Source organism: Girardinichthys multiradiatus, chromosome 17 (assembly GCF_021462225.1).
Source record: "Girardinichthys multiradiatus isolate DD_20200921_A chromosome 17, DD_fGirMul_XY1, whole genome shotgun sequence".
NCBI classification, from domain to species: domain Eukaryota; kingdom Metazoa; phylum Chordata; class Actinopteri; order Cyprinodontiformes; family Goodeidae; genus Girardinichthys; species Girardinichthys multiradiatus.
The window spans coordinates 1,497,666-1,525,556 of record NC_061809.1 but is presented as its reverse complement, the minus strand read 5'-3'; the positions used below and the strand labels follow the sequence as shown (position 1 = coordinate 1,525,556).

Here is a 27,891-nt window from a genome sequence, read left to right as displayed (position 1 = left end):
AAATATGCACAGAATCTAATGGTCAAATCCATCATTAATAATAGCAAATTCAGTGATACTGTCTGAATACATTAAAAGGGCTGTTATTTTTATGAAATGTTCCAATATTCAGGTTAGTATGTTGAAATGGCTAAATGGTGCAAGGATGGTTCAATGTATGAGCTTCTTGGCATAATCAGACTGTACTGCTAGTTAAATCCAAATCAAAGCTTCTAAATGTGCAAAGGTCCCACAGGACTAAAGAGCCATCGTAGATTGTAGATGATGTGATGAAAGTATCTAAAAGAGTAAAAATCAGACAGAAATTCTCTGATTTTATTAAGTGTTTTTACACAGAATTCCAAGCCTTTAAAACCTACATAGTATACAGAACTGACATGTTCGTACATATTCACTAACGGGTAAATATATATTTTCTAATTACAGAGGTTAATCTGCTGAATGAAAAGAAAAAAAGTGCCTTCATATAACACATCTTCTTTAGACAGACAGCAAAAGTCCAATCATTACCAGACACTTACTATAAATATTGATTAAAAGCCTTTAGAAACCGCTTACTTGGTAGCAATTTCTGCTCCACAGATTTTCAGCTTTTGCCACTTTTCAATTCAGATGTCATATATTTTTTCATCAACGTGACAACAATTTATATACACAACAAACTAGAAGTGGTATAATGTTTTCACATGCAGTCAGGCTCCTGGTCCTTCCAAGGCCCTCATTTACCAAACTTTCGTACGGCGAGAAAAAAAAAGCTGTAAAAATGGATCATTTCAATAAACTAAAGGATGACATCTTTATTGTGGGCTTTATTAACTTATTAGGCCACTTTTTCTTTAGTTACTTTTGAGATTAAAAAAGGTTCTGCCATGGTACAGGTAGGGAAACAGATTCTCCATACGGTACGCCTGGAATGCCAAGACAGGACACGTAAAAAAAAGAAAGATAAAAAAAAGAATTAAAATTAAAAAAAGTAGATTGCATAAAGATTTCATATGCTTTCTCAAAGTTGTCACTGCAGTAGGTTTTGTAGTATGGAAACTTTATGCAGGATAAAGGAAAACCTTTAGACTACTTTTGGAACAGGGTGTAGGACAGTGTGAAAACACAACTTTTTGCTTTTGAAAGGCGAAATATTTTTTGGCAGCCCAGTATTTCAACGACGGCTGTTGTTATCAACATTAAATAACCTGGCATAAGATGGCGACTGGCGTGTATGGTGGTGTCGACATTGAGTTTGCTGGGTCTGCCTTGGATCAGCTGGAGAAACACTACTGTAAATACACAAGAAAATGCCAGACAGTGTTTTGGCAATTCTGCCCAATTTTACGCTGGACTTTCAGGGCCTAATTTGACGCTCTGCTGCCAGGTGAACCTATTCTGGTTGGCTGTTGAACGGAGGAGGGTAGCTCACTCAGCATTTCAAAAATATGGCACACATGCGTTCTAGTTTGCATGTAGTACGTAGTTAAAATAAGATATTATACAAGATATACTGAGATTTAACTTGTGTGGCAAATGACATTTATGTTTTAACCTACATTTATGAATGTCTTTAAATATCTGTTGTGACGTCACTCTAAAATCAGTTTTTTTTTTTACCAAACTGAGCGAATCGAAACTTAAACTGAACAAAATGAGGGTTGTAAGATGTAAAAGACGCCTATTTCCAGCAGCAGGATTTATCATAACCCAACTGGGGTCGGCTGGTATGTAGTTTCACAAAGCCCATTTGGAACCTGTCGTATAAGGATTCCTGCGCACAAATCTACGCCAGGGCTTGATAAATGAAGCCTTTTTAGACCCATTTCTTCCAGAAAAACAAAATGTTTCCAGTCTGAAAGAGTGAGATCTTTGGATCCTCAGGGATCGGACATAAGGGGTACAGTACAGGTCAAAGCAGAGGAGACCTCAGGTAAAGTTGCTAATGCAGCCAGTGTTGCTCTGGGAGTTAATGGGGATGGGGGTCTAGTTGATGCAGTCCATGATGTGAATCTGCAGGGAGTCCAGGTCTGGAAGGATCTCACTGCACTTAGGGCAGGCGTGTTCGGGAATGTTCTCCTGGTTCCATTCAGTACCTGCAAGTAACAGGTCACATCATACCTCCATGTTATAAAAGATTTTACCCAATGAGACCTGCACCTGTGTCCCTTAGCTCTACAACAGCTGAAGGAAAACTCATTGATTTGTCAGCAAACTTTGCAGTTTAAGTGTTCAAAAGCAATTGTTTCAGCAAAACCAAACTCAGCCAGGAACAATATAGCTTACTTCTTCCTACAAGACCTGGATCAGCTCCACGAGGACTTGCTCCACCCGATCCATGTCTACGCTGCATTTCATTAAGTGAACGCCTAAAGGACAGAAAGACAGGATCAGATAAATCTAGACACCCTGCTGCTGCCGTTGTGTCTGTGTGAGAAAATAACCACTAGATGAGAACACTCAGGTCTTTAACACAAACAGAGAAAGGTGACCAATGTTTGATATATTTCATTTCAGTCAGTCGGCTGAACTGAGCAGATTTAAAAGCAACCTGTCATCTGTGTGACTTCGTACCGGCCCAATGAGTCCATGTCCTGCTGCAGCTGTGTGTTCTGCTTCTTTATGTACTCCAGCTGCGCAGCCAGACGCTCCTTCTCCTCGTGGAGCTTCTCTCTCGCCGCTCGCTCTGCGTAGAAGTCTGAGGAGTACACCTCGGCCTGCAGACAGGACAAAACCAAAAGGATCAGACACTTTAACCCTTGAGGCACCTTGGGGTACCAAACGTGTACGCTCTGTTTATTTTGTGTTTTTGATTCTCCATATTTCAGTCAGCTTAAAAGGTCAGATCTATTAATCTTGGCCAGGATTTGCTTTTTATTTTTTTAATTTCTTCAGCTGTTATACAGGGGAAGCTGTAATTCAAAGTTCAACCAAAAGCGTAATGTATGAATCTTAAAACAGCTTCGGTCACATTTATTCCATAGAAATTTCATGTAAATCGGATCTAAATTAATTAAATGTAGTCAAGGTTCTCGCAGTTTTTGAGTTGTTTATTACGTGGAAAACTGACATTTAGTGAGAAAAACGAAGGATCAGCTGGTTCCAGGAGCATCTCCATTTCCAACATGACAACACATATTTATGTCACGTCACAGACGGCAGTGGGAGGCTGAATAGGCATGCTTTCAATAGTTTATTAACATTTGTACCAACCTGAGCCTGGAAGACAGAGATGGTTTCCAGCTCCTTCTCCTTCTGGAAAATCTCTTGCTTCATATCATCGATCTTGTTCTGTTTGACAGCCAGCGCTTCTTCTGCAGCAGTCAGCCGTTGCTGCAGATCCTCCATCAGAGTCCTCTCCACCATGTGGGACTGCAGGACAGAACAAGACGGTCACATGGGACAGCTCTTTTCCCACTTTTATTTGAAGGAAACCTGGATTATCCGCAAGAAAAAAAACAAAGAAACCTTCTCATGTTACACAAATGTACCTGTTTTCTTATCTTCTCCTCTTTTAGCTCATTGTAGTCCTCAAAGAGTTTGGTGTAAGCGTCCTTCAGCTGTGCCAGGTTGTTCCTGTGAGGAAGACAGAACAGGATTCTCTAGATGAACGCTCAGTGTCACAACCACAACTTCGACGTAGCTAACCGAGGTTCTATGTGACAGAACGCCACACAGTAGTGCACAACTGTGACGTGGAAGAAAAATGTACAAATGCAAATGTATTCAGCCCACTACCTGCTTATAGACGCCACCTCTTTACTGCCTATTCTCTGCAAAACAGCTTAAGTGAGGTCAGATTGGGTGGAAAGTGTTTGTGAACATCAATTTTTGAGCCTTGCCACAGATTTCCAATAGGGTGTAGGTCTGAATTTTGACTAGGCCAATCTATCCATTGTAGCTCTGGTTGTATGTTTATGGTTCCGTCCATCTTCCCAAAAACATTTGACCAGTTTCCCCGTCTCTCCTGAACAAGAGCATCCCCTCAACATGATACTGCCACCACTGTGTGTCACCTTAGTAACGGCGTGTTTAGGGTGATCTACAGGGTCAGCTTTTCACCATATATGTACCACATGCGGGTCAGAAGGTTGCACCATCTTCTACATGTTGGCTGTGTCACCTACATGGCTCACAGCAAACGGCAAATAAGACTTTTTATGACCTTCTTTTAACAATTGTTCTCTTTATCGGCACCAATCATCGTCGTAAAGACCAGATGAAATGAGATGCACGAGTAACAGATGTACAGTCAACGGTTTCTCTCATCTGAGCTGTGGATCTCAGTGGCTCCTCCAGAGTTACCATGAATAGAAACACACCTGACGCATTTGGACACAAAAACTGTTAACATCTCTGTTTCTGTGAAAACTCTGACCTCTCCTCGTCAGCCTTCTTCTGCTCCATCTGGCCCTGGGCCTGCAGGCTGCTCAGATGCAGCTTCAGCCGGTCGTTCTCCGACTGCACGGCCTGCTTCTCCACCAGCTGAGCCTTCAGAGTGGCCACGTCCTGTTCCACCTCCCGACATCTACCAAACACATTAGATGTAGATCATCACGCAAAAAAGGAGAGTGGATCTTCCTGTTGTACATGTGTGCTGTGCTTCTTTCCTGGATGTGATACACTGTGTTGGAATCTGCTGGGCTAACCTGTCCTGCAGGTTCTTCTTCATGCCTTCAGCTTCATCCAGCTTGCTCTGGGCCTGCTGCAGGTCCTTGAAGAGCGTCATCATCTGAGACTTCAAGTTCTCCACCTCAGATGCTGCCTGAAAAACAAGTCAGACAGAAGACGTCTAAACTCTTCCCCGTCTTGTAACTTAACTTCAAAACATTGACGTAGCTGTAAGAAAATAAAACATACCTGCTCCTCTTTGGCAGCATCTTTCTTAGCCTCTGTCTGGGTTGTTATCATCTTTCTCTCTACTTCACGGTTCTTTTCCTCCAGCTCTCTGATTCTGTTGGATAAAATCAAAAATTATTTTTTAATACAAGCAAGGACATACAGAGCCATTATTAGAAATACGAATGTGTTGTGGATTAAACAGCTGTTTCATCAGCCATTTAGTGCTGAGCGATGGTTCTTCACCTGGCAGCAGAGGCCAGCAGTTCGGCCTGCAGTCGCTCACATCTCTGCGTCTCGTTCCTCAGGGACTGCAGCAGCTGGCTGACCGTCATCTCCTCGTTTTCCAGCCGCGATGACATCATGCTGAGGTCCGGACGTCTGACGCGCTCTGAACCGCATGTGCTGTTCACGCCTTCAACGTCTGCGTCCTAAGTTGGGCAAGGTGAAAATATATTTTTTTTTTTTCAATTTTTCATGTCAAGAAAGCACATTTTTTCCAACTCAATTGATGGATGGATGGATGGATGGATGACTGATGGATGGATGGATGATGGATGGATGGACGAATGCATGGATGGATGGATGGATGACTGATGGATGGATGGATGACTGATGGATGGACGGATGATGGATGGATGGACGAATGCATGGATGGATGGATGGATGGATGGATGACTGATGGATGATGGATGATGGATGGATGGATGGACGGATGCATGGATGGATGGATGGATGCATGGATGGATGGATGGATGACTGATGGATGGATGGATGGATGGATGGATAGATGGATAGATGGATGGATGGTTGGATGGATGGATGACTGATGGATGGATGGATAGATGGATGGATAGATGGATGGTTGGATGGATGGATGGATGGATGGATGGATGGATGGATGGATACACTATTTGAATGGATATATGGACAGAGCAACAGATGGATGAAAGAAACATTTAGACAACTGTTTTGGGAATGTTTTCCTACTCATCCAGACCTGGAAAAAGCTTGAATCAATTCCAGGTTGTCCCAGACTTTGTGGGAATCCTTATTAATAACAAATGTGACCTTGGTGTCTGTTGCGCTGTACCTGTCTGACCAGGACAGGATTCATTAATGTCCTCACCGACACTTTGATGATCTCAATGAACGAGTCATCTTGGGATCCCTTCAGCTGCAGCTCGGAGTTCAAAGCTACCAGGTCGTTCTTCTCTGCCTGCAGACGAGCAAGCTGGGTGCGCAGAGCTTCCATCTCTGAACTCTGATTGGACGAGACCATGACAGAGGTGATAATATAGTGCCAGCACAAATTGACTGTAACTTTAACCAAAAGAGATTTAGACGAACAGCAGGGATAAAACAACTGGGTGTAGTCCTCACCTTACATCCACCCGAGGCTCCTCCTGCCTCCAGCTTTTTGGTGAGTTCCTGGTTTTGGACGGTCAGCGTCTCCATGCAGCGTCGGGCTTCCTGGAGCCGGTTCTCCAGGAAGTCCCTCTCCTGACGCTGCTTTTCCTTCCACAGAGATAAACCCTCGAAACGCTCCTTCATGGAGAGGTTGGTCTGACGCAGCGCCTCTGGTGGGCAGAATTTTAAACACAAATCATCCGTCACAGTCGTCATGCTTTCTCAGGCTTGGTTTCAGGTATCACTAAAACTCCAAGTCTCTGCCATAGCATACATGAGATCTAAGATCCTCGGACCCTTCCTCCTCTCACCTTTCAGGTCTCGGTTCTCCTGAATGAGGATGTTCATCTGCTGCACTGTCTCCTCCAAGGTGCCAGACTGACCAGGAGAGCGAGAGAGGTCACCGTTCATCATCGGGCCTCCTGACGCCATGATGCTGAGAAGAAAGAGTCAGATTTCAGAAAGACCATCTCTGTGAAATCATTTTAACACCAAAATACAGGATTCCTAGATTACTCTCACTGCAGCCGATGAAACCTAAAGGTCATATTTTATCTTGCCTGCTGTGATTAATCTGTAGAACTATTCTTGTTTTTCAGGCCTCTAAATCAGCTGGCATCGACTCTAAACATGGTCAACATCAGGCTTCTACTGGACAGAACACAGTTTAAAGCTATTTTTCTTTCTCTCATCCCTTGAAAGATTGGAGATCATCTTTCTTTGCTCAACTCACTGAAATAACATCAATGTTCTTTTTCCAATCCCTGAATAAGTTCCCCTGCTCACTCTTTAGTACGGCGCAGCAGTCCTTAAATACAGAAACTGATGTATATTAAACAAATATATAGTCCACAGTAACCACCTGACTGAAAAAGGTTAGGAACCGTAGAGGTCGAGGAAATTCACTGGCATTCACTCGATCTGGTAGAATGTTTTGGACTGTATGACTCTAATTAGACATTTACCAGATATTTCTAACATGCTGCATTCATGGTACCTCTCTGACCTGGGACAGAATGAGATTCTCAAGGTGTGATAAACTTAAAAATAAACATACAGCATGACAACACGGATTTTATAAAAAAAACGAACATTTATTCTCACTGCTAAAAAAATAATAAAATACTCTGACTGACAGTTTAATGCCATCTTATCCACAGCGTTAAACGAGGAGGGACCCCGGACAGGTTGCCCTGCGATGGACTGGCGACCTGTCCAGGGTGGACCCCGCCTCCCGCCCATAGACTGCTGGAGAAAGGCACCAGCTTCCCCACGACCCACTATGGATGAAGCAGTATAGAAAATGACTGACTGACTTCTCCATATTTATATGGTTATTTTGATTTTGATATAGATTTAACCAAAAACAGAATAAACAGACGCTAAACGGACATGACACCACAGTTTGCCAACTGCAGTCTTAAAACAATGTTACCTCAATAAGTAAGAGGAGTGGCTGTCTGGCAGTGCACAGCAACAAGTGGGGGACGAGCTCTGTGTTACGCTATGCTCCATACAGCCAGAGAAAACCACAGTCACTCCAGTTCTTTCTCCGACATCTTACAAAGAAATAGTGTAAGACGCTACCACAGTTATCTACTGCTGGTGCTGATTGTTTTTAAACACAACAGAAAATAAGGTCAAAAAATCCAAATGACACCTTTAAGATTCTGAATATATCCCAAAATGCAATGCACTACCACTTAGATGCAGAGAATTCCAGGTGTTTTTGTTACACATTTTGTCATTTTGTACCTAGTTTCATGCTCAGGTATGAAATGGGTCACTTCATACCCGTTTGACAAGCTGCTGGATAAAGAGCTTTTCTATTTTCTACTCATGGTCTACTGTAAGCGAGTGTGGCTCCAGTAAATGATATCTAGCAACAGGAGGTCACTCAGAGCTATTTTGGTTTAATCAGGAATTAGTGGAAAGGTTTTAGAAAACGAATACATGAATTCCTGAAGATACTTCAGTACAAAGACAAATAAATGAGTATTTAGATCTGAACTCTGCCAAGGTCATTTAGGAACTTTAATGTTTTTCTGATAAAGCTGTTTTTTTCTTGATTTGGATGCATTGTTGGACTCACAGGGATGCTTTTTAGACGCATTTGGGTCAAAGCTGCATGATATTTGGAACCGTTCATCATTACATCCATCTTAACAAAAAGACTAGTTCCATCTGAAGAAGGGTACCCCCAGAGCATGACGCTGCCACCACCATGTTTCACCATGGGTATGGTGTTTTTTTGGTGATACTCTTTGCTTTGTTTTTTGTGCCAAATGCGCCACTTGGAAGTGAGCCCAAAAGTTCTATTTATTTTCATCAGAACATTAAAACCTGTTCCCACAAAAACTTGTACCCTTCCCCTGCCGGATGCCTTTGTTGAAGGATGGAATTTTGACACCTTTCCATTTGCCTTTAGCTCATGCTAAATGAATCCTAAAGGCCAAAAGGTCATTAAACAAAACTCCCACTAGAACAGTTCAACTTCATTTACGATAAATGTGATTCTACATCATTTCAGGCAGCTGCGAACCCAACAAGACTGAATGCTGCAACTCGAACCAAAAACTGTTGAGCAAAGCATAAGTTTGAGGGTGTGTACAGTGACACAAAGCTTATTATTTTGATCATCAGACTGATTTTATTTCACATCATGACTGTAAAACAAACTGTTGATCCTATAAAGTTAAATCCTACTGATTACAGCCATCTAAATGACACTGGCTGCTTTTGGTTGCCCTTATTAAGTGACTCAGCTCCGATCAGCTGATCGGGAGACATTAAGTACAATTACAGAAGTAAATGCTGACTATTGTAACCTTACTGAACGAATATGATACATTTAATAGAAAACATATTACAAGCGAGTATTCAACCAAGTACACCAGAGAGAAAAACCAGGGTCTATGTAAATTATGACGCCGCAGTAAAACCAACACTAACAGGATAGATGTTACTTAAAATGAACAGTATTTAAACTGCAGCAGAAGAGACCATCTTGATCGCTCCTCATTTAATGCTAAAAAGAATAAACGTGATGTTTTTGACTTTCTCTTTCTGGGAAACCGTATTTTACTTTCACTTTAACTACGTCAGCCAACCTAACCTTTTCACAACTTCCAGGTAAACGCCAAAAGTCAGTCCTGACCACAGTGTGGTCTGAGCTGAGCCAAACTGCGTCACAACAAAGAGAAACAAGTTTAAATGGTTTAACTCACCTGTTTCCAACCGCAGAACCGAACTCAACTCAGCTGTTGGTTCTGACAACACGCAGACACTCGCAAAAAGACCGAAATGAGTCGACCAAACTTGTGCCCCTCTGAGTCTGGTTAGTGAAGCAAATCTGCGTCCTACGGGAATACTGAGATGGCTTCCGTTTGAGGCTTTCAAAATAAAATACTAGACTTATTTGTGCTTAATACGCATAAAGCACAGTGAAGTAAGTACAATCCTCTAAAAAAAGTACACATTTTGTTTTGAAATTCTGCAGCTTCACTTCCTGTTTACATCTTTGTAAATACTGACAAATTCACAAAACGGTGACTTGGGATTTCACAGAGGTTTCCGTTTCCTCTATACTGCGCAGAAGACCAGGGTAGATCTGACGGTAAAACAGAGGCTCCGACAGCGCCTCACCGTGGGCCACCGGGTGAACTGCAGTCCATCAACATGTTTTACACAGCTGCGAAGCTCTGACGTAAAAGGTCACGTGGTCAGGCATCAGCTGAGAACGGGAAATCCCGTTTAGTCACTTCTTACCCTAACCTTAGAAAACAGGGGAATTCCTTCATGGAAAAAAATAACGTCATTTAGGAACTGCTTTCTTCAGTCAATTTCAGAGGAATGCTGTTTCTCATTGTTGCAACTCCTACAAACACTAGACCTCTGGAATATCTAACCTGCTATAGCATAATAAGGACACAAAGACACCTCTCTGTAGAATCACGCTTGTCTGATTTCACTGATTGGCCATTCACAGTCTCCCTCCAAATTGGTTTATTTAAAATATTTAAAAATATATAAATGCAATTTTTAAGTATAAAAACTGGGCGCACAAGCACAACCAAAATGTACAAATTGGGCCCATATAGTGTAATAAACTGAAAGATGGGACGCAAAATGGGACATTCTGCAGGCTACATAATGGCCCCAGGTTAACTGCCTATACAGGTTTGATATAGGACAACTGCAGGTAAAAAGTGGGACCCAAAGGGTTACAGGCCATGAAAAAGCATTCACTCCCTTAAGCCACAAAATATTAATACAATTTTAGAGGTGCCAAAATAGAATGTTGCCCACTGTGACATCCCCGGCCCCAGGGGGCATCATTGTATAACATCTGTATCTAAACAGGGGATTTGACAGGAAGTAACATTTTATGATTAACTCTACCTTTAATGTACCGGTAAATGATCACCGACTTTACAAAATACCCAGATAAAATACACAACATTTAACCCATGACAAGTTTTGACTATCAAACTTTTTTGAATAACCTGGATTTCGTGCTATGCAAGGTCAACTGAAGGCAGGTAATTCTCATTCATTTAAATCCTAATCTTCACGTTTCACACTAATGTCCGCTAGATGTCAGTATTGTTCAGGTGAAAGCACCGCTTTTTAACTGGGCTGATTGGTGTTCTTCGGTCTAGTTTGTCAGGAAAACATCTACTTCTATTTAGCTGCAGAGATTTAGTAAACATCTGCAAATGGGTTCAAACAGGGACTATTTTTGACTTAATATCTATATTAACTACATTTTTTTATTTTACAAACGAAACAAAAAACTATTTCCGCAACTCCATGAACTCAGGATGCCAATAAGTTATTATCTCACAATGATGCATCAATCTATAGCTAAGGTTGTAAAATAATACCTTAAATGACCAATACAATCTTGTTATTGTCTTTTCTTTCTTTTGCGTATATTATAATATTTCAGTAGTTTATGTAACCTTAACAACAGTATATTAAATAATAATGATAGACAAGCACAAAAAATAACGTTAAATTTCGTTATATTAGGATTTACTTCTTGTTAGTACACTATAATATTCCCATAGTTCCTGTACCCTTAATAACAGTACATTAAATAATATTTATACAAACAAAGAGACGGAAACATTGAATATATATAGTGTGTATACTTCTACTGCTACTACTTATAGTAATCATTTGTCATATTAAGATTTTTGTTTTGTGCTTTACAACTTCACATGTCCACCAGACCAGCTAGGAAGCCCAAATACCTGAGGTGTCCATCAGTCTGTGAATGCAGCACAGACTGCAGCAGCTTGCGGTTCTCACAGCTCGGGGAATGAACGCAGCAACAAGCTGGAGAGGCTGAAGTTTCTCTGAAACTCTGAATCTGATCCGCTTTTTTTCTAATGAAAGGTGTGCTCATGTTAGAGTGTTGGATATCTTAAAACTTTGTAGATGCGTTGTTGTAGATGATTTTAAACAGCATCCTCCAGCGCCCAGGTAAGGTATCACAACATTTACTACGAAACTAAACTGAGCGCATACTTTGCACGCCTACTGTAGAGACTCATTTTCGGGAAAATAACTGTGTCATAGTAATAATAAACGAGAATAAAGTCTAGAAACACCCAGCAGTAGATTTTCGGGTTATTCGGAATGCTTTCCGTGACTTTCCTCCTTGCAACGCTCTGCGTTTTTGCGCAGTTTGACACTATGGACACTTTTACGCACGGCTGCCAGTTGCCTTCCGAGTGGCGGCCGCTGAGCGAGGCCTGCCGGGCGGAGCTGGCGGAGATCATCGTGTACGCTCGGGTCCTGGCGATCCATCGGGAGCCGCTGGGCTTCGTAGCGGGCAACATGCACAACTCGCTGCCCTTCGGGTACGGCTACGAGAGCGCGGAGGAAGGACTGCTGTACTCGGCGGAGGTGGAGCTGCTGTGCGACCAGGCCTGGGGCAGTATGCTGGAGGTGCCCTCTGGATCCAGGCTCAACCTGACCGGGCTGGGGTACCTATCCTGCCAGTCCCACACCGTGATGGAAAATTACTCCTACTTTTTCTTCCTCAGGTGCGGTGCCCCGATTGGATTCATGGTTTAATTCTAAATATGCAGGTAGCATTTCCCATAAACTGTGGTTGTCAGTTTTAAAAGATTACCTGCAAAAACTTTAAAACTGGTTAAATCTGATCCCCAAAGTGTTTTATGGCTCTCATTTCAGATAATAACCACAGCATGTGTCGGTTTATTGGATTTTGAATGTCATCTCACACTAGTCCTTTTAATCTCCTTCTAAGGATGGATGAGAACTACAGCATCCTACCTCATGGTGTGAACTTCCAGGATGCAGTCTTCCCTGACACAATGGAGAACAGACGCACATTCTCCAGCCTTTTCCAGTTTTCCAACTGCAGCCAAGGGAGCCAACCATTCCACACCTTCAGCCCTGAGTGGGACATCCAGGAGGATAGCAGGGTAAGGGACCTCTTTGTCTGCAGAGCCACACTTACCTAATGCAATGTGGTAGAATGTGCTCTGGTTAGTTGCTGGTTAGATAGTTAGCAATGCATAACTTTTTGAACTACATGCAAAATGCTATGTGTGGGAGGCGCTGGGTGGCTCAGTTGATAGAGCAGGCACACCATGTGCAGAGGCTGTAGTTCTTGACGCAATTGTCCTGGGTTTGATTGCCGATCTCAGGCCATTTGCTGCATATCATTCTGTTCTCTCTTCACTTTTTTTCCTGTCAAATTACTATTAAATAAGGGCCACTAGTGCCAAAAAAGTCATTAAACATGTATGTGTGGTGGAAAACTAACATTACACATCAGCCAGAACTAACCACTCCTATGGTGAAATATGGTGGTGGCAACATCATATTGTAGGGCTGCATTTCTTCAGTAGAGACAGGGAAATTGGTCAGTGTTGACGGATAGATGGATGCAAGTATTTCGAAAAAACATTTATAGTTGTTTTTACATTGTGATGGTCTAGGACATACTATCACCGTAAAATAGATTCACCCACCTTGTAATGCCAAGTGCTTGAAGCTCAAGGTGAAACTGACAGCATGACCTACTTTCTAATAAATTTGGCTAACAATAATCTGACAACTTGGGGGCACTGATGCAGCAATGGAATTCTATTCCCAAATGGTTCGTTGATTCTTAAATATGAACAAAAATAAATAAATGGTCACAGTATCAATTGAAAGCTATTGATACCAATATACACACACCAATCAACAAGGAGAATTAAAAATGAACACATAGTTCAAAGGCACCGTGGGAATGGATGTTCCTCATTTGTAGACCCAGGTAACACATGTTTTAAACTATGCCAAAATACACAGGAAGATAAACAGTGTGACAGAAGCTGTTTATGTCTGTGATAATATCAGCAAAGACTACATGTTGTTTTCCATTGGTCCTGGCTGACATGTTAACTAAAGCTATAACACATAATCAGTAAAAGTCCACAAGGTGCTTGGTGATGTGGTACCTTCCTCTGCTTTGTACAAGGTCACAGGTCAGGGGTTAAAGGCTACACTCATTTTGAGGATGAGCCTTCACATGTAGAGGCCATAACCCAAAGGCAAAACAAGACAAAACAGGTGTTTTGCTTTAGGTATGTGGAGGAGAATGAGATCAAAAGAGTTTTTTTTTGTTGCACGCATGGTATAACAACCACAGATTTCAAGATCTCACCTATATGTTGCTGATGTTATCATGACCAACAATCCCTAAAATAAGAGCATGCAAGGGGTTTGCTCCCTGTTTCAGGTGCGTGGGAACCAGATGGACAGAGGAGGCTTCCTCCACAACACTTTCCTGCCAAACCTTTAATTAAGTTTTGCTCAAAGCCTTGTCTTATCAGTAGCAGAGTCAGATCTGCCTTTTCAGGTTTTCTCTTTTTCAACCTTGGTGAGAGCAGCACAGATTTTAAATATTTCTGAAAAAGCGTGTTAATAGTTTATTGTCCGGGATAACTCCAGCTCTAAGAGTCATCTTAACGCCTTTAAAACTTGTCAGACTCACATTCACATTTTATGAGTGCTCAGAGGGCTGTCTGCGCAGATTGCCTGTTTCTCTCAGCAGTAAAACACTGAAGGTTAGAAAGTACACAGCAAGAATGTGTGTGTATCCATGTGTGTTAGGGGAATGAAAGAAAGGAGTACAGAACCAAAGCAGAAATGCCTCCCTGTGGGTCTGTTTTTTCCTCCCTCTCTGCCCTCTTTGTTCTTATCTCTCTTCATCTCTAAGCCCAGTTGTCCCACCCTCACCCTGAAACCCCCCACCCCATCCACTCACACACACACACACACACACACACACACATAGACCAAATAATCAACTAAGAGAAGAACTTCGCTGTGACATTAGTTGTAAAGACACTAATGTGTATAGGGTTAAATATGTGGGTGGGGGTTCAGAGAACTCCTGCTAATCTTCCCGACACTCTTGGAATTGGAAGGTCTCTGACTTTTATTAATGGTTGCTATGCTGTTCAGCAGTATAAAATACCACTTTTCTTTATATGTAGATAGAAGACAATCCTGAGAAATATATATTCTCACCATTTTGCTTTTGGTTTTTACCTGGTTAGTTACTTACGTTTTTCACCTCTGTGTTTCAATGAGCTACTTAAAGTGCCTTAATAAAGTATTTAAAACCATTGAACCTCACATTTTGTCATATGTTGGACTTTGTGTAATTCTGTTGTGCAATTGCATTTAAAGTTGTACTTTTTAGTTTCTGTGTTTATTTTATTGGCAGTTTCCTGATGAATTTTGGTTATTCTTCCCTGTTCTGTATTCTCTTTACTTCTGGTTTTATTCTCTCCTGTTTACCTATCTCCTGTGGGTTTTGAGTAGTTATCGTGTTGAGTTATGTTCTGTCTGCATACTGTTCTGTAGTTTTTGATGTGCCAGTCATTCCATTTGATTCCCTCTGTTTTTGTTCTCTGGTCTTCTCTCCTAGCTTCTCTCTTTTTATTATATATTTCCCTCTGGTTCTTTCAGTCAATGATGGTTCATCTGATGTTGTCTTTTTATATCTCTTCAAGTCTCTGGTTTCTTGGATTTACCCCAGAATTTTGGATTTGTTTTTGTTTGCTGCTCCTCACTTCATGTTTTGAACTTTGGACTGTTGACTTTGTTATATTAAGGTTCTTGACTGAAGCATTTTAGTTTTTGCATTCACCTCTGCCTCCCTTCTGTCGGCATCGGGTTCAACAATCGCTTCTTGTGACAGTTACAACTGCAAACTTCAATGTATTTCATTGGGACTTTTCATGTGACAGACCAACACAAACTTGTGTGTAATCTTGAAGCAGAAGGAAAATGTTACATAGTTTTCAAAAATGTTCAGGAATAAAAATCTGTGCACTGTTCATTTGTATTCAGCCTCCATGATTCATTACTTTGTAGAACCACTTCTTGCTGCAATTACTGCTGCAAGTCTCTTGGCTATCCCTCTACCAGCTTTGCACATCTCTAGTCAGTCAGATTGGAAAGAGAGCATCTGTGAACATCCATTTTTCAAGTCTTAGAAACAGATTCTTGTTGGCTTTAGGTCTTTTTTATATATAATGTGTCCTGTCTGGCAGAGAAGCATTCAGAATTGTTGTCTGAGTGTCAAGAAAAAGCCCAACAGACAAACTTTCACAAGTGGAGGATTATGGCTTTTGCTATACTGCTCTGCTTGATATGTATATAAAAAACCTTATTAGGTTTGAAATTTACTGTTTAGGCAATTAAAAAAACATATAGAAAATAAATAGTGAGACAGAATAGTTAAGGCAAGTGATTAATAACAAATATGTTAGCAGGGATGCAATACAAACACAGGACCTTCATGCTGCAAGGCAACAGTCCAACTGTGCCACCCAACAGCCAGAACCAGGCTACTTCAGCTTTTTTTATATTTATACATCTTTTCCTCTAATAAATGTGTTACTTATTCACTTGAATTGTACAGGATGTATGCCATATAATATGTGGAAAAGTTTGGAAAGGATTTATAATTTGGTTTTACATCACCTGACATTTTAACAGCGGCAGCTTAGTTCCTCATCTTCGTTTTTTAAATAAATGCTGCTTATCAACAGATTTGAGACAACATGCTGATATCAATCTACCCGATGTACATCCCCTTTTTTGGTTTACATGTCTGTCTACACAAATAATTCAGCTAACTGTCATGATCCTTCGGTGTTAGGTTTTGGGTTTAATTTGTGTTTGTGTTTTCATCACTTCCTTGTTGTTTGTTATTTTCTTTAGGTCTTTCCTTTAGGGGTTTGCCTTATTAGTTCATTTCTTAGTGTTTTTTTATTTATTCATGTGTTCTGTTCCTTGTGTATGTGGATTATTTCTCTCAGTACAGAGCAGTCTTGCTCCTTGGTTTGAAGTTTCTTTGCGTCTAATTTTAGCTCCATTATGTTAATGAGTCTCCCGTCCTCAGTTTCCCTGCCTTCAGTCTGGCACAGCTTCTCCACATCTCTATTGATTAGCTCTTCAGGTCCCTTTGTCATTCTCCACTTCTCCCTCAGTATTTAAGCTCCTGATTTTTCCCTGTGAATTACTGTATCCTTCCCATTCTATGCCTGTTCACTGTACTGCCTGCTTCGCCCTCCATGCTCCATATCCTGGTCTCTTTGTGCCATGCTATAGTTTTTTTTTTGCCTTTTTTCATTATTAAATCCTTATACTCCCGAGTTCCAGCCTGCAATTTGGTCCTACAAACAACCCTCAAAACCAGTTGTTAAATTTCTTTAGGCTAATATGTGTGTAAACAGGTTTATGACAACTTTGTACCCAACTTAACTGCCAGGTTTGGGTAGTCAAGCAGTAGTTTAACATGATTCTTCACAAGAATGGCTTGAGAACATGTAAAAACTTGGGTTGGGTGCTGATTATAGACATTATATGCTAAATTATTATGAAATAATTTAAAAACACCAGTTTTTTCCTTAAATCAACCTGGTGCAACTTGTAGCTTTACAACAACTTCTGGACATTTAGTATAAGTGTGTGTGTTTACATGTTCTCTAAAGAGTGTTTATCCAGATGATAATCAGCAGCAGGAGGATAACACCCGGATGTTTTCACAGATGGTGTGTGTGTCTGTGTGTGAAGGAATCACGCTGAGTGCCTTTCTATGAGCACTAAAATGATTGCAGTGCTAAACAGGGAAAATTATATACTCCCACTTTGACTTTACATTTACTGCAACATGAAAGGTTCAGAGTTTACATACATAAATCATTTGCATCATTTAGGTTTTGATTATGCATTTGAATTGTTGTTTTTCAGGATGGACTGATGTTGCAACACACACCTTCCCTTTAAAAACAAGAAAATGGTTCAAGGGTTGCATATTTCTTTGTCTAAAATTAAATAGTCTAATATCTTTTAACAAGTTGCAGAGAAACCACATCATTTTGTAGCCATTGTTCAGTTTTGTAAACCTAGTCCATTCATTCTGTTGGAACACCCATCTGAGTCAACGTTTTACACATCTGACCCAAAACTGTCACCTCTGATGACTGTAATCGACTAAGATGTTTAGAAACAACCCAGGAACCACCAAGCATCAAGCCTTTCATAAACTGGGAGATGCTGGAACATTGAAGATTGAACCATTTCGCCACAATGAAAAGACTCAGTAAGGCTTTCAAACCTGACAACAGAGTAGCAGCTGTCAAGCATGGTGATGGTGATGGATCGTGCTGAGGGTCCGTTCCACTACCAGCGTTATTACTGTATCAGAATAATGAAGTACTGCCTCCAAATCTTTCAGCTTCACCTAGAACCAACAACGTGATAGTTTACACACACATCTAAATGGATTTTGGTACCGGTAAAGCAGGCTAAAATAAAACTTCTGGAATGCCTCTGAACTCATTTCTTTTGGCTTAAAAGCCAGGTCTGTGATAGGAAGTCAACCAATTAGATTAACTCTACCAATTCAGCCCAAGACTACTCAAATATGCAGGCAGAACCTTTTTGATGAATATAAGAAGTGTTACTTGAATATCTCAGTATTAGGGTGTAAAGGGACACACACATCCCAGCTCAGCACCTCCCTTGGTTTAAATTCACAGCTTGGTACGTTTTCGGTCTGCTCCCATTAATAGAATCAAAACTATTTTTTATTTTATTCAGCAGTGAGCGAAGAATTTCTTTTAATTTGTGAAAATAGTTTAATTTCATTAAGTTTTACAACTTCAAGAAGTGGCTAGTAAGGAACTGACTGGGCATTTGGTTTGATTATTTTCTGTTATCACACATTTTCAATGAGTTTCCGGTATTAGGACCACCTTAGAATTAGTCATGTACAGGAACCGTGACATATTGATTAGTGAGACTTGGACTGAAATAGTCTACCCTTAATACAGATCTTTTAGGGTTTGTGCAACCTGTTACTGTATTAATAAAAACTAAATGAAACATGGAGATTCTTAATGTCCCCCAAAATAGTTAAAATCTCTTTCTGTTCCTGTGAACTCTTTATTGTGCATCATGTCTCATGAGCTGAATGTATCGTCACTTCCTTTAAGTAGGTATTGAAGAGCCTAGGGTAAAGGCAGCCCTTGGGGTTTCATCCAACCACTCGAAGGCACATAGATGTTACCATAGGAAAGTATATGATTATGTTAAAGAGACAACCATGCTCACAGTTACATTCTAAAAACACTCTAAAAGCAATTTCTGGTTGGGTTGGACTTGGAAAGAGGTTGCACGTGTAACAGTCAGACTACTCTACCCTTTAAGCTCTACTGCTCACAGAATGCTTTGCATGTACATGTTTCAGGGCTTTGAGTAAACCTGTCCTGAACATAGGCACATGGCATCCCGTGTCTTCATTAAAAATGGTGTCAGTAGTGGCGGACTATGACTCTCCGCTGTGTTTTCAGGTGTGGAAATCTAAAATCAGTTAGTAAAGAAGAAAAAGATGAAGAAAGGTTTTTTTTAAGGCTGTTTACAGTGAGTGGTATGAATGAGTGTTGCAAGGATACAGTTGGCCCGACAGGGCACAGGCAGACAGGTGTAGAAGAGACAACGTAGCTTAGGCTTTACATCCAGAACATGAGAGAGACATGGGTAAAGAAATACCAGATGGCTGCAACTGTACAGAAAAGTTCACAGATAAGACTTTTCAAGCCCAGCTGAATGGCCAAGATGAATCAGAAGATTTGAGAGGTTTCACATCACAACAGCTCTAAATGGAAAAGAAGAGGAGTATCAAGTGAATTCACTTTTGTATGCAACAGTAGACACAGCTGATAATGTAGTGGGAGTTTTACCACTGACTGACGATGTCAAAAAGACATATGATGCTAAAGCAACATTTGAACAGCATTATGTTCGAAACACAACATGATCTTTGAAAGAGCACAATTTAATTCACCCCTCCATGAACCGCCACCTTAACGTAGTGGAGGGGTTTGAGTGCTCAAATGATCCTAGAGGCTATGTTGTTTGAGGCTCAAATGCCCGTGATATGGTCTCCCATGGCAAGCAGGCTCTGGGTTACGGGTCAGACAAAGAGCGTTTCAAGATGCCTTCATGAGGACTTCTAAATCAAGGCACGTGCAGTGCTGGGGTCCTACTGGAGTCCAGCCTGGGGTCGGAGAGCGTCTGATGGCTGGGATGCTCCTCTCGGGATGCTTAGAATGGCTCTAGGGACGTGGAATTTAATTTCCCTTTGGGATTAATAAAGTATTTTTGAATTGAATTGAATTGAATGTCACCTTGCTTGGGGGGAAGGAGCCTAAGCTTGTGTGGGAGGTCAAGAGATATCGGCTAGAAATAGTTGGGCTCACCTCCACACACAGTTTGGGCTCTAAAACCCAGCGAGAGAGGTTGGACTCTCTTCTACTCTGTAGTGGCCCACAGGGAGAGGTGGCGGGCTGGGGTGGGTTTGCTTGTTGCCCCCCAGCTCAGCTGTCTCGTGTTGGGGTTTACCCCAGTTGGATGAGAGGGTCGCATCCCTGCACCTTTGAGTAGGGGACAGGTCTCTCACTGTCATTTCGGCCTACAGAGCGAAATGACAGTCCCTGTCAGGGTTGCTGCATAGTGCCCTCTCTCGGGGACTCCATTATTCTGCTGCGAGACTTTAACGCCCATGTGAGAAATGACAGTGACACCTGGAGAGGCATGATTGGGAGGAATGGCCTCCTCGATCTGAATCCGAGTGGTGTTTCATTATTGGACTTCTGTGCTAATCACAGATTGTCCATAATGAACACCATGTTCAAGCATAAGGGTGTTCATCAGTGCACTTGGCACCAGGACACCCTAGGCAGGAGGGGTTCGATGATCGACTTTGTTGTCGTGTCTTGAGACCTTCAGCTGTATGTCTTGGACACTCGGGTGAAGAAAGGGGCTAAGCTGTCCACTGATCACCCCTTGGAGGTCAGTTGGATCCGCTGGAGGAGGAGAAAGCCTGACACACTTGGCCGGCCCAAGCGTATAGTGAGGGTCGGCTGGGAACGTCTGGCGGAGCCCTCGGGCAGGGATGTATTCAACTCCCACCTCCGGGAGAGCTTTGACCAGATTCCAGGGAGGTTGGAAACATAGAGTCCGAGTTGACCATGTTCTCAGTGTCTATTGTCGAAGCTGCTGCTCGTAGCTGCGGCCGTAAGGTCTGCGGTGCCTGTCATGGTGGCAATCCCAAAACCCGGTGGTGGACATCGGCAGTAAGTGATGTTTTCAAGCTGAAGAAGGAGTCCTATTGGCTGTGCTTGGCCTGTGAGACTCCTGAGGCAGCTGATGGGTACCATGAGGCCAAGCATGCCACAGCCCAGGCTATGGCAGAAGGAAAAACCCCGGGCCTGGAGGAGTTCGGTGAGGACATGGAGAAGGACTACTGGTTGTCCTCGAAGCAATTTTGGCAAGCCACCTCAGGAGGGTGAAGCAGTGCTTTGCCAACACTGTTTACAGGGCAATCTGCTGACCTCGACTGGGGACATTATCAGGGGGTGAAAGGAGTACTTTGAGGATCTCCTCAATCCTGTCGTCACGCATTCCCTGGTGGAAGTAGAGACTGGGGAGTCAGAGTTGGACTCTTTCATCACCCAGACCACCCAGGTGGTTAAAAAGCTCCATGGTGGCGGGGCTTCGGGGGTGGATGAGATCCGCCCTGGGTACCTCAAGTCTCTGGATGTTGTGGGGCTGTAATGGTTGACACGCCTCTTCAACATTGCGTGGCGGACGGGGACAGTGCCTCTGGACTGGCAGACTGGGGTGGTAGTGGTCCCCCTTCACAAGACGGATGACCGGAGGGTGTGTTCCAACTATAGGGGGATCACACTCCTCAGTCTCCCTGGTAAGGCCTATGCCAGGGTTTTAGAGAGGAGAGCTGGCCAATAGTTGAACCTTGGCTTTAGGAGGAGCAGTGTGGTTTTCGTCCTGGCAGTGGAACACTGGACCAGCTCTACACCTTCTACAGGGTACTCGAGGGTTCACGAGAGTTTGCCCAACCGGTCCACGTGTGTTTTGTGGGCCCGGAGAAGGCATTCAAATGTGTCTCCTGCGGTGCCATGTGGGGGGTGCTCCAGGAGTACGGAGTCGGGGGCCCTTTATTAGGGGCCGTCCAGTCTCCGCACAAGCGGAGCAAGAGTTTAGTACGCATTGCCAGCACTAAGTTGGACATGTTCCCAGTGCATGTTGGACTCCGGCAGGGCTGCCTTTTGTCACCAGTCCTGTTCATAACTTTAATGGACAGGATTTCTAGATGCAGCCAAGGGCCTGAGGTGCTCCAGTTTGGGGACCAGTGGATTTTGTCTCTTCTTTTTGCAGATGACGTGGTCCTGCTGGCCCCCTCTAGCCAAGACCTACTGCATGCGCTGGGGTGGTTCGCAGCCAAGTGTGAAGCAGCTGGGATGAGGATCAGCACCTCTAAGTCCGAGGCCTTGGTTCTCGCTCAGAAAAAGGTGGCTTGTCCTCTTCAGGTTGGAGGAGAGTTCCTGTCTCAAGTGGAGGAGTTCAAGTATTTTGGGGTCTTGTTCATGAGTGAGAGGACAATGGAGCGGGAGATCGACAGACCGTTCGGTGTAGCTGCCGCAGTAATGGGAACGTTGTGCCGGTCCGTTGTGGTGAAGAGAGAGCTGAGCGGAAAATTGAAGCTCTCGATTTACCAGTTGGTCTACGTTCCTACCATCACCCAAAAAAACGAGATCTTGGATACAAACGGCTTAAATGAGCTTCCTCTGTAGGGTGGTCGGGCACACCCTTAGAGATAGGGTGAGGAGCTCGGCCATCCAGGACGGGCTCGGAGTAGAGCTGCTGCTGCTGCTCCCCCCCCCCCCCCGCGAATCGGTTCCGGGTAAAGTGGAAGACGACGAGTACGAGTACAATTTAATTCAAGAGGTCAACTAGACAGGGTGAGTGCTGAAGCCTTCATAACAGCTGTACACAAACTTGCAGAAAAATGTAGCTTTGGAATGCTGACAGATGGAGTCATTATGGTCAGAATTGTAGTTGGATGAAAGAACAACTGCAAATGGACTGTTGACACTATCAAAAGTCATACAAAAGGTTAAACAAAGTGAGACAATAAAGAAGCAGCAAGTGATACTGCACAGCAGGGCTGCAGAGGACAAAACATCAAACACCAGACACCATGAAGACAAATACGCAAATGAAAAAAAGACATGGCAATATTCAAAGAAAGAACAGAAAACTGAAAATCTACGTGAACAATAGTTTTTTGGTGTAATTTCAAAAGTCACTGAGTCAGCTGCATGGTATTCAGGAACAGTTGTCATCCCAAGTTGTCAAACCTGTGAAAAAGCCACCAAGGATTTGTGTTAATCTCACATCCCTGAATGCTGCAGTGAAAAAAGAACGTCACATCTTACCTGCAGTGGAAGAAACACTGGCCATGATGAAAGACGCCAAATTGTTTACAAAACTTGATGCCCCATCCGGATTCTGGCAAACCCAGCTCATATCAGAGTCACAGCCCCTTACGACCTTCATTACCCCCTTTGGGTGATGTCACTTTAACCAACTCCCTTTTGGCACAACATCAGCCCCAGAACATTTTCAGAGGGGAATGTCTCAGATGCTGGAGGATTTTGAAGGGGTGATCTGTTGAGCAGATGATACTCTAGTGTATGGCAGAGGCAGACAGCAGCACGACCAGAGACTGCAGCGTGCTTTCCAGAAGTTGCAACGGGAGGGCCTCACTCTGAATGAAAAATGTGAATTTGCAAACAAAGATATTATGTTTGTGGGCCACTAAGTTTCAGCAAATGGCATAGAGCCCAATCCAAATAAGGTCAAGGCAATCCAACAGCTGCCCCAACCTATCTGTGTGGAGGATGTGAGGCGCCTCACAGGCATGGACAACTCTTTCAGAAGTTGAAAGAGTTACTAAGCTCTCCGGAAGTGCTCACTAAGTATTTCAACACTGCTGAAACAAGACTTACGGCTGATGCATCACCATATAGTGTTGGAGCTGTCCTCCCACAGAAACACACTGTCATAATATGTGGTTAAGCAGGACCAAAGCAGCAACAGGACAGCGGCAGGCGCATGGTGGATGGATATAATTTAATTGTAACTTACTGACACAGAGGAAATGCAAGAATCTGGGAGACGACAAAAGCGACTACAACAGATGACCAGAAAATGAAAGGACAGAAAACAGGAACTTAAATACTCGCATATGAAAATGACTACATTAAAAACAAGTGAGTGCAATCAATAGAAACACAAACAGGTGTGGGTCATGACAGACAGATGGCTCACCAGTCACTTTCCATTTAAGGAGGCCACTGACACAGAAAGGTGATATGCGCAAACCCAAAAAAAAGTACTGGCTGTCACATGGTGTGACAGACTCTCAACATATCTTCTGGGTCTATATTTCACACTAGGGACAGACCAGAAACCCCTGGTTCCACTGCTGAGCACAAGAGGTTTGGATGATCTTCCTCCGTAGACCCTGAGAATTTGCCTGAGGCTGCTGCATTTCTCATATATTATCCATGTTCCAGGGAAGCACCTCATCACAGCAGGTGCCCTCTCCAGAACACCACTGGGAGGTCCACCTTCTGCAGTTGATCATCAGCTGGATGAAGAGGCAGACGTTTTTGTGGATTGTGTTGGAGCTCATCTCCCCACGACAAACAAGTGAGCTAGACCCTGAGATTAAGTCATACTGGCAGCACAGAACAGAATTTCACAAAATTTCACCTTGCTCACAGCCTTCTCATGAAAGAAGGAAGATTTGTGATACCACCCCCACTGAGGGAAGAAATTCTACATTGCCTGTTTGAAGGACACCAAGGAATTTCAGAATGCCGGGCTAGAGATAAATAATTGGTCTGGTGGCCAGGCCTTTGCAAGACATGGTACCCGAGACTGTTGTTATAGATAATAGAACGCAGTTTTCATCTGAGCTATTCAGACAGTTTGCAAAGGATTGCCAGTTCACACACATTACAAGAACCCCACATTACCCTCAAGCCAATAGAGAAGCAGAACATGCAGTTTGACCCATCATGTACTTGTGGAAAAAACATAGAGATCACTGCTAGCATACAGAGCCATTCCACTAGAGCACGAGTTATTGCCAGCTGCTGATGGGGAGAAACCCACGCACCTCCCTACCCAAACACACAGTGAAGCTTATTCCACAGTGGCCGAACCTTCAGGGGTTTCGCAAGACGTATGAGGCGAAGGCAGGCAATACACTACAACCGCTTTTAAGAATTAAAATGACAAAAAATTTATCTAAAACAAATTTAAGTAAATATATTTGTGAGTGAATAAATCTAAAAAAAAAAAGGGACTGGGAAAAATATATATTAATACATTTAGATTTGTCGAAAATGTAAGAAAACAGAGAGAAATTGAAAAACAAAAGGAGAATAATGGCACAGAGATAAATTCTAACAACTAAAGATTGAAATTGAAAAATCAATTTATCTCTGACATTTTGTTGTATGTTGAGGCACATTAATTCATTAACTAAACTATTTATTGGGTGAGCAATTCATTTACTCAGCTATTTATTTATTTATTTATTTATTATGGCAGGATTGGTCCTCCATATCGCGTGTGTTTAAGAGAAAATATTTACATTCGTAATTTGTTCAAGAGGCTTCTGGTATGATGGGATGAGCAGTGGTTTCACATAGCAGGACCTGATAGTGTGACAGTTGATTTACAATGGTTTGACTTGTTGTTAGAAAACTCTAAACTCTGCGTATGCCTACTAAATTGTGGCACTTCCTTTTCTCTGTCTTTGCTCCAGCTGCTGTGCTCCTCGGTGCAGCTGGCTCTGTTCGAGGAGGAGGAGCGGGGCCGAAGGCTGCAGGCGCGCCTGGCTGCAGCTGAGAGGAGGAACCGGCAGCTGAAGGAGCGCGTTGGCAAGGTGAAACGCTCCCTGAGAAACGCCCGCAAGGCTGCACACAAGGCAGAGCAGGAGGTACGGGAGCTGCATGAAAAACTAAAGGCTGCTGAGAGGCGGGCAGGTCATCACCTCAATGCAGTGATGCAGGAGGAGCCTCCATTCGGGGGTCTCACAAGTGCAGCGATACGGGATAGGATGCAGCTTTAATTCTTTTTATCTGCCAAATGGACTGAGAACTGGCTATGGAGTGAGAGAGACTGCTGGACAGTCTTTATGCAAGGGACAAATACCTTTCATAAAAGAATAAACCAACTATTAAAGTATTCATCCACACAATATTTTTGTAAATACACAAATTCTCTTATATATATAAGCATTCATGAAAATGCTAGTCATGTTTGTGGAAATGAACAGGCGTTTACTGAAAAATCATCTTAAGTTTATTTTCTATGTTTCTGATCTTGCAGATGAACACCTCCACTGCTCTCTGATAGACTGTGTAAATCCTCCTTATACTATTTTCGACAACCACATCACATTTATCCCAGTAATTAATTTGTTTATGGGCATAACATGCAAATATAAAAATGTTTTATCTCATCTCCTTGTGTGCTAAAAGGTTTGCAACAGTTCAGAAACTGATTTGTGGGTATAACCCCCCGTGTCATTTGTCCTCCAAGATGGCGTAAAGGTTTGCCGACGTACCACTGCAACACCTTAATAACGTTCTGGTGTCACCTGAAACATGCATTGCATGCATTTCTAAAGACATATCTAGCTCAACACATACAGCTCACGTCTTGCTGCTGCTGCTAATGTTTTCATGCAAGGAGTTTGTTAAAGGTCGAGGCTAACGCTAACATGCTTGCTTTCTCTTTGTTTCTCTTGTTTGGAGATGACTCGATAAATCGGCTAATGTGAATATTTCCATGAGACTTACAGAAAAAGTTGTTCTACTATTACATAAACTCAGTATTCTGCTTTAGACGTCATAAAATGTGTTGACTAGTGTTTCAGCTGCTTTTCTTCTTAACTGTACCAGACATAGGTTCACGATCCCAAAGCAACCCGCATGCGCAGAAGGACAATATTGATGTCACACAGCAGCAGGCTGTTTACGGAAGTAAAAATGGATGTCGGTGTCTATGCATAATTTTTTAAGTTGTTCAGCAATGGGAGCTGACAATATTTTGACCACATCATAACAAGAGGAAGAAAGGCGCGAAAAGGCCAAAAAAATACCACTGAAAGCAACCATCATCCAGACGCAGCTCCTGGAGTAGGTGGTGAAACTGGTTCCGTCTCTGGAGAAACTGGTGAACCCAGGGACGTCGACGCCGGTGGCGTTGTTCGACTTTTCCATAAATAAATCACAGTCACTCGCTCCGTGTTGAATTGAAACCAGAAAGCAGCAAGGCAGGTGAAGCGCACTAATGGTGTGTTCAGACCGACTGTAGCTCACCTGACATTTCGCTAGCAATTCGCGTGGCCAACAGGCTCCACTCGCTTCACTCACTGTAGGGCTATAGACGCGATGCAAATTGAGAGAAAAGTTCAGATTTTTCAACTCCAGCAAAATTCACTTTGCGTCCATCGCATTGCGTTCTTTGCATCGCTTCTCATGAACACATAGGGTTAACATGTAAATCAATCGCTTCTGTCGCGTCATTCGCGGTCGGTCTGAATGCACCATTAGCAATGGCCTTTTGTGGAGCAGTAATTCGTACTTCTGTAGAGAAGTCAGTGTGGAAGCGTAGTCAGAGCTAGGACAAAGATGCAAAAGTTGGATGTCCGTTCAGACTGAGGACATTTTGAAATCCATCGGTTACGTATCTGATTTAGTACCACATATGGAAGTAACACAATTTGGATTTTTTTGTAGGTGAAAAAAATCGGATGCAGGCCGTTTTAGACTATCATGAAAATATGGGTTGCATATGGGGAAAAATTGTATATGCCTGCAGTATAAACTTAGCCTATGATATCATGTTAAAGTGGTAAAAGCTTTAGAATGGTTTACCATAACCCAACTCTTTCGCATCACAGGGTTATCTACACTGTTAAAATAAACGGTGTTACTCTTATTAATTTAGTTTAATTTACATGAGCACTGTTTTGAACATCACAGTATTTTGAAGAAGATTACCAATGTCTGGGTCACTGGAGTGCTAAAAAACAAATGAGGCACAAAGTGGGTTGGCTTCACACAGATAGTTTGAAGAGAGTCTGATCAAAGACACTGTAGTATGTGTATATGTGTTGTGTTTGCATAGAGAAAGCAGTGTGTGTGTGTGTTTTTGTCTGGT

General features: G+C 42.5%; 2 protein-coding genes across 3 annotated transcripts; one reads left to right on the top strand and one right to left on the bottom strand.

The window, feature by feature from the left end:
* Window positions 1-301: 301 nt before the first annotated feature.
* On the bottom strand, window positions 302-12,565 carry optn (optineurin). 2 transcript variants are annotated; one of them, XM_047390169.1, is made up of 13 exons: window positions 12,541-12,565; window positions 6,543-6,667; window positions 6,205-6,401; window positions 5,951-6,085; window positions 5,068-5,252; window positions 4,843-4,936; window positions 4,632-4,747; window positions 4,361-4,510; window positions 3,474-3,558; window positions 3,196-3,354; window positions 2,557-2,699; window positions 2,269-2,351; window positions 302-2,078 (listed from the first exon to the last, which is right to left on the bottom strand). In XM_047390169.1, exons 1-13 carry the CDS (start codon window positions 12,543-12,545, stop codon window positions 1,969-1,971), a joined length of 1,587 nt encoding a protein of 528 aa, XP_047246125.1. In that variant the 5' UTR covers window positions 12,546-12,565; the 3' UTR covers window positions 302-1,968. The 2 variants fall into 2 exon arrangements, with proteins under 2 accessions (XP_047246125.1, XP_047246126.1); XM_047390170.1 differs by lacking the exon at window positions 12,541-12,565 and adding an exon at window positions 9,459-9,616.
* ccdc3a (coiled-coil domain containing 3a) lies at window positions 11,521-26,185 on the top strand. Its single transcript, XM_047390171.1, has 3 exons — window positions 11,521-12,287; window positions 12,515-12,692; window positions 25,487-26,185. The coding sequence occupies exons 1-3, from the start codon at window positions 11,878-11,880 to the stop codon at window positions 25,790-25,792; spliced, it is 894 nt and encodes a 297-aa protein (XP_047246127.1). The 5' UTR covers window positions 11,521-11,877; the 3' UTR covers window positions 25,793-26,185.
* Window positions 26,186-27,891: the final 1,706 nt, after the last annotated feature.

Excerpts from the sequence above, each read along its gene's own strand:
- ccdc3a (XM_047390171.1), top strand. The coding sequence starts at position 11,878 with ATGCTTTCCGTGACTTTCCTCCTTGCAACGCTCTGCGTTTTTGCGCAG. Across the intron at positions 12,288-12,514 it reads TCCTACTTTTTCTTCCTCAG|GATGGATGAGAACTACAGCA; the intron begins GTGCGGTGCCCC and ends TCTCCTTCTAAG. Across the intron at positions 12,693-25,486 it reads ACATCCAGGAGGATAGCAGG|CTGCTGTGCTCCTCGGTGCA; the intron begins GTAAGGGACCTC and ends TCTTTGCTCCAG.
- optn (XM_047390169.1), bottom strand. Across the intron at positions 4,748-4,842 it reads ATGCTGCCAAAGAGGAGCAG|GCAGCATCTGAGGTGGAGAA; the intron begins GTATGTTTTATT and ends CTTGTTTTTCAG. Across the intron at positions 4,511-4,631 it reads AAGAAGAACCTGCAGGACAG|ATGTCGGGAGGTGGAACAGG; the intron begins GTTAGCCCAGCA and ends TGTGTTTGGTAG.